This window comes from Zerene cesonia, unplaced genomic scaffold (genome assembly GCF_012273895.1).
Source record: "Zerene cesonia ecotype Mississippi unplaced genomic scaffold, Zerene_cesonia_1.1 Zces_u006, whole genome shotgun sequence".
In the NCBI taxonomy this organism is placed as follows: Eukaryota; Metazoa; Arthropoda; class Insecta; order Lepidoptera; family Pieridae; genus Zerene; species Zerene cesonia.
In genome coordinates, this window is record NW_024045136.1 from 747,051 (window position 1) to 753,230 (window position 6,180).

Below are 6,180 nucleotides of genomic sequence, written 5' to 3' on the forward strand. Positions count from 1 at the left end.
GTTATATGGTTTTAAGCTGGTTTAACTGTTTGCTAAAGGCCATTTACTACTGGTAAATCCGGGTCAGAGAGCTAGTATTAAATAAAATGTTTTGTTTATATCTTTGGGTCTGATAAATTGCTATTTTTCTTCTTTCACTTGTAGAAAGCTGCCTTATTAATGTGTGCAGGTCACTCTTGGTTCCAACCGGGTGACGCCGAAGCACCTATTTGATAAACAGATAATTTAATTTGCTTTAACATTAGCAAAAAGCTGTATTATTTTTATTGTCAGTACCTATGCAACTGTTATATTATTTATTAAAATGATCGTAGCATAAATTGCCATTGAAAAGAAATAAGTAAAAAAAACATACATTTCACAATATCCACCTGAATTTGTGACAATTAATAAATGAATGTTCCAGATCATCGGCCAACTGATGGACTGCGACGCTCGCAAGGCCGAGTACAGCCGGCTCGTGTGCGCGCTGCTCGAGTGGATACGCCAGAAGATAACCGAGCTGAACTGCCGCGAGTTCCCCAACTCGCTGGACGGCATCCAGCGGCTGCTGCTGGCCTTCAAGCAGTACCGGACCGTGGAGAAGCCGCCCAAGTGAGTGTGTAGTGTCAAATAGTGTTTAGTGTATGTGTTAGTGGATATGTCAGAAGGTAAGCGAGATAAGCAACTTCCAGTTCCCAAGTAGAGAATTGTAATAACTATGTTTATAGTATTTTCTTGAGTTTGTATCTCCCCGTGACTACGCTCGCTGTAAAGTGTTCGAAACGTCGGGTTAATAGTATAATGAATAAATCGCCTTTAAAATCCGTTTAAGTCTTTTTTTTTTATGTCATAGCGGGCAACTGAGCTGGTGGTTCGCCTGATGGTAAGCGATCACCACCGCCCATGAACATTCGCAAAGGTAGGGCCTCTGCGAATGCGCTGCCCGCTTTTTTGGGGTAAGGGAAAAGGAATGGATTAATGACTGGAAAGAAGGAATGGACTGGGACGGGTGAGGAAAAGGAAACGGGCCTTCGGCTCCCCCACTCACCGTACGAAACACAGTGGCATGCCACTATTTCACGCCGGTTTTCTGTGGGGGTGTGGTACTTCCCCGGTGCGAGCTGGCCCAATTCGTGCCGAAGCGTGCTCGACTACCACAATAAAAAGTCTTTAATTTCTAACTATGTTTATGTTAGTGTTGTGTGCTTGGATACACTATGAACACAATAAATAATATAAGTTAGTGCATAGTGTTTAGTTAGTGTGTATACACATAGTGCATATGGTTATGCTGCGTAGTGTATGAAAACTAATATATTACTAGCTGCGCCCCGCGGTTTCACCCGCATAAGTCCGTATCCCGTATTAATATCGGGATAAAAAGTTGCCTATATGTTATTCCAGTTGTCCAGCTGTCTACGTACCAAATTTCATTGCAATCGGTTCAACAGTTTTTGTGTGAAAGACACAAAAACAAACACACACACATATTTACAAACTTTCGCATTTATAATATTAGTAGGATTAGTAGGATAGTAGGAAGTAGGATAGTAGGATTAGTTCTGCGTAAGTTAAAATTTACAAGCAATATCATTTTTAATTTAAATTACCGGTTTAACACTTACACCAATATTTTAAAATGTGCAGATATTCCTGTTAGATAATAAATACTCAACATCGTTACTTTCCGTTTGCTTTACCAAAGAAAATACAACTACTTTCCAATCAATTATCCCTATACTTTCTCCATCTTACTAACTCTCTTACTAACTCTTATTGTCTCTTTTTCAGATACAAAGAGCGCTCCGAGATAGAAGCGCTATACTTCGACATAAACACCATGCTGAAGAGTTTAGTCGGCGAAGCTTGGGCGCCGCTGGATGGACAATTACCGCAAGATCTGGAGAGGGCCTGGCAGCAATTGGAACAGGTACGAATATGGGGTTTTAAAACATGTTAATGTATCTGAAAAAAAGAATTGTTTGTTTGTTTTTATATTGTTTTATACGATTTAGATCGAAAACTTCACGACCGATTTGAGAAATTCTTTAACCGTTGGTTCCAGTGGCTGAAATAAATAATTTAAAGTCAATTGAAATTGAATATACCCATAGTTTCAGCCAAGACATTTTAAATTTTAATTTGAAATGAGTTGAATGGACAAGCTACTTTGCCATTATAGTTTCATAGTAATAGATTGATAAATATGTCAAACCAAATTGGACCTCTCATATCAAGTTTTAATTGATACTAGCTTTTGCCCGCGGCTACGCGTTTAATTCAGAGTCGTTTAATAAATGTTGTTCTCTATATTGACCTTCCTCTTAAATCACTTCATCCATTAAAAAAAAAACCCCATCAAAATCCGTTGTGTAGTTTTAAAGATCTAAACGTGCTCACATACATACATGCACAGGGATTTGTAAATATTTATGTATTGTTGTACTTTCACAGGCGGAGCATGCGCGCGAACTTGCTCTTAGGACAGAGCTGCTTCGTCAACAGAGATTGGAACAGCTCAACTACAAATTCAATACAAAGGTACTTATTTGCATGATATTTTATATGATAATTATTTTATAGCTATTCCAGACAGTTTTTAAAGAGTATATACTTTATAGACTCTATAACATTATTTCAAAATGTTTTTTTACAAAATATAGTACCATCCACCTATTTCCAAGTGTAAAGATAATACGTTTCAACACAAAAAGTCCAATAAAAAAAGTAATAAGTTATAAAATTAACTATAAACGTAATGGAATAATGTAATAAAAGCGACGACAATCAATTTCGTAGACAAGATATAGCAAAGGTCCCAATGTTGAACCCTGTAGCACCCCTTTAAAATTCTGTCTTCCTCCAGTCCGTACTCCGCAAGGGCTACCTCAAGGAGATGATCCAAGTGCTATCGGACCCGCGGTACGGTTCGAACCTGTCGCAAGTGGACGCCACTGTCAAGAAACATGAGGCCATCTCCGCTGATATATTGGCCAGGTGAGACTTAATATAATATAGATAGAACAATTAGATTGGTAGTCATTACTTGTGTTTTTTATTGTGAAAGTATAAAAACTAATAATAAACCTATGATTTTAAACACTTTCTAGTGACATTGGTCAAAAATAAAAATAGATATAATTTATGAAGATGTCCCAACTATGTACGATGCGCGTGACGTGTTCAGGGTTTACATATGATACAAATTATTTAAAATATATATGAAGAATAGAAAATGCTCAATGGTGTGAAATTTCTCTAAAAAGTGTGTAAAATTTGGCAGTATAGAGAATATGAAAAGTAGATTTTAGTAGATTTTAATATGAAAAGTATTTTTAAAGTAGATTATTATTTGTATATAAATATGTAAATTATTATATAAATTTGTAAATAAATATGTATATATATATATATATTTTTTTTTCACTAAAATGAACATAAAACCGCAGAACGGAACGTTTCGAGGACCTCTCGGCGATGGCGGCAGAGCTGGTGAAGGAGAAGTACCACGGCGCGGAGGCCGTGTCGCGCACGGAGCAGGCCGTGCTCGCGCGCTGGCGGGAGCTGCTCGAGCTGCTGGAGCGCCACCGCGGCTCGCTCGCCAAGCTGGCGCACCTCATGGCGCTGCTGCGCGAGGCTGACGCCGTCGGACACACGCTGGCCGAGATGAAGGTGCGTGCTGGCCAAGGGCCCAGTTGGTACCTGTGCTGCCTCAGACTGATAAGGCACTGCCCCTAATGTCCTGCCCGTGTGTCCCATGCGTCTCCCCACCTACACAACATTGGGATGTGTTGTAGGATTATGGGGCAGGACCATGGTTACGTTATTTGCTACATGTTGACATTATTTATAGATTCCGTCAAGAAAGTTTGTTTGTTTTTTTTTTTGCATTAGATGTTGGGTGACATTTATTTGTAAAATATTAGAATTACAAATGGCTCTATTTTTAGAACGAGCATTCGATCTAACACGTTAATATTTGCAGGCCCAATTCGAGTCGGAGGAGGTCGGGCGGCACCTGGTGGACGTGGAGCGGCTGCTGCAGGCGCACGCGCTGCAGGAGCTGCAGCTGGGCGCGCTGGACGAGAGCATCCAGCGGCTCGTGCGCCACGGCGCCGCGCTCGAGGGCCTGCCGCACTCGGCGCAGCTGCGTCACCAGCTGGACACGCTCACCGCGCACTATCAGAGGTGAGATCATCATCACCATCCTCATCAACATATTTCATAACATTACCATCATCATCATTGAATGTCGGTTATGATCATCTCATTATTAACATTAACTCGAGAGACAGGCCTAATATGAGGGTTTAGGTTATATTCCACCACGCGTGCTAAATGCAATCCAGCAGTCCTCGAAGATTTCCATTACAGATTTTTGTATTAGGAGTAATGTTATAAATGGGCAGATGAAGTTAAAAATAAATTTACCATAAATGATCGCATTGTAAAAAAGTGTCATTAAAAGCAAGCAAGCAGTTTTAAATATCTGAATAATTAAATATTTAATCTGATCCACTCATGAAGAAAGTTGTTAAAGTTTACATGAACAAAAATGTTTTAAGTTTGAAATATTTTCATAACAGTTTGGTCGCGGCGGCGAAGGACCGCAAGGCGAGATTGGAAGACGCAAGGAACCTCTACCAGTTCCTTGAAGACCATGAAGAAGAGGAAGGTAATTGAAGAGCCATTTTTTTACACTAGTTCTCTGCCCACGTCTTTGCTCGCGTAGTCCCAAAGAAAGATAATCCCGAGGTTCGCCCCGCAAAGTTCTCATTCCCATGATAAAAGCTATTCTATGGTCTTGCTCGGGTCTGAAACTATCGCTGTACAAAATTTCATCCAAATCGATTTTGTGGGGAAAACTAGAGAATTCCACTTTTACCGGCAGTCCTTTTGCCTATCCATTTTTGTAAATTGTCCATTTCTTTATACATATTATTGAACTACGTACGTTTCCAATCGACTTCAAAAAAGAGGTGCTTATCAGGTTGGCCTTGTCACCTCTGAATTCACTTAACGGATTAACCGATTATGATCATTTTGTTTATTCCTACCGTGTGGTCACTTTTAAATTTTAGTACTTAGGTTTAATTTTAAATAGTTATTAACGAACCTGGACAGTGCTTAAAGCCATTCCTTTGAGTTACCTTTTTATATTTCTCCATAGACATAAATTGTTAATTTTAATAATATTTATATGTAATACAATATGTATCTAATATTGTGATAAATAGTATAGTTAATTCTCTCATGAATTTTTATTTAATTTATTAATTCCACTTTCCCACCAGGTTGGGTCACCGAAAAACAGCGCATCTGTCGCGCCGAGGTGGCGGCGAAGGACGTGCGCGGCGTGCTCGCCCTGCGCCAGAAGCACACCGCTCTGCTGCACGAACTGCGCGCCAGGGACTCCGTCGCTCAGCGCCACAGGGCCAAAGGGCAGAGGTGAGGAGGGGGAGGGGAGGGGTGAGGAGGGCGAGATGAGTTGTTGGAGGATTTTTGTTATTTAGCCGTCCTCTTAAAGATAGACGAAATGTGTAGTAAAGTCTATCTATCGATGTGGTTATTGAAAACGGCCGTTAGAAGTTGTATGTATCTTAACAAGGATTAAATATAGTAAGTTTTTCGTAGTTTTCAGAAATGTGTAAGATTAAAATGAAATTGAATGTATGTCATCCTCATAAGAAAACGGAAGTTTCTAGTTCAAATCCGGTTCGAAGGACCGTTTTATTGCAACTGCCTAACTGTCCCGCAGTCTGATCGACGCAAAACACCCGAAGAGCGCGGAAATCGAGCGCCGCCTGACCGCGCTGAGCGAGCAGTGGGAGATTCTACGGCAGCTCGCCAACGACCGGGATAAGAAGTTGGCGGACGCGGCAGAAGCGCATCAGGTAATACCAGGCATACAATTCCCTATTATTAATACTCCGTGTTTTAATAATAGGGAATTATAGGAATTAAGTCAATTTTTATGAGATAAATTATTTTTATGCGTGTATTCAATAGAGCTGTTTGTACTACGGTTCTAGGATTCAGTACCTAAGGATAAAATAGGACACTACTATTTAGTGTCGTGAGTCCGACTTGCATTTGATCGATTTTTCTTTGTTCTTATTAAAACCCAGTTCTACGGCGACGCGAACGAAGCGGAGTCGTTCATGAAGGAGAAGCGCGCGCTGGTCGCGAGCGAGGACT

At 40.4% G+C, this 6,180-nt stretch overlaps 1 protein-coding gene across 1 annotated transcript in view; it reads left to right on the forward strand.

Moving 5' to 3' along the window:
• Positions 1–6,179, forward strand: part of LOC119838880 (spectrin beta chain, non-erythrocytic 1-like) — a gene marked incomplete at its 3' end in the record, with an annotated part of 40,787 nt that extends 34,608 nt beyond the window's left edge. Inside the window, exons 11-20 of the mRNA XM_038365023.1 lie at positions 399–594; positions 1,774–1,912; positions 2,437–2,523; positions 2,849–2,979; positions 3,432–3,654; positions 3,968–4,170; positions 4,569–4,657; positions 5,277–5,430; positions 5,741–5,876; positions 6,111–6,179. Of these exons, the coding sequence (XP_038220951.1) occupies positions 399–594; positions 1,774–1,912; positions 2,437–2,523; positions 2,849–2,979; positions 3,432–3,654; positions 3,968–4,170; positions 4,569–4,657; positions 5,277–5,430; positions 5,741–5,876; positions 6,111–6,179 (1,427 nt within the window). The remainder of the gene's footprint in view (positions 1–398; positions 595–1,773; positions 1,913–2,436; positions 2,524–2,848; positions 2,980–3,431; positions 3,655–3,967; positions 4,171–4,568; positions 4,658–5,276; positions 5,431–5,740; positions 5,877–6,110) is intronic.
• Between the last annotated feature and the right edge of the window lies 1 nt (position 6,180).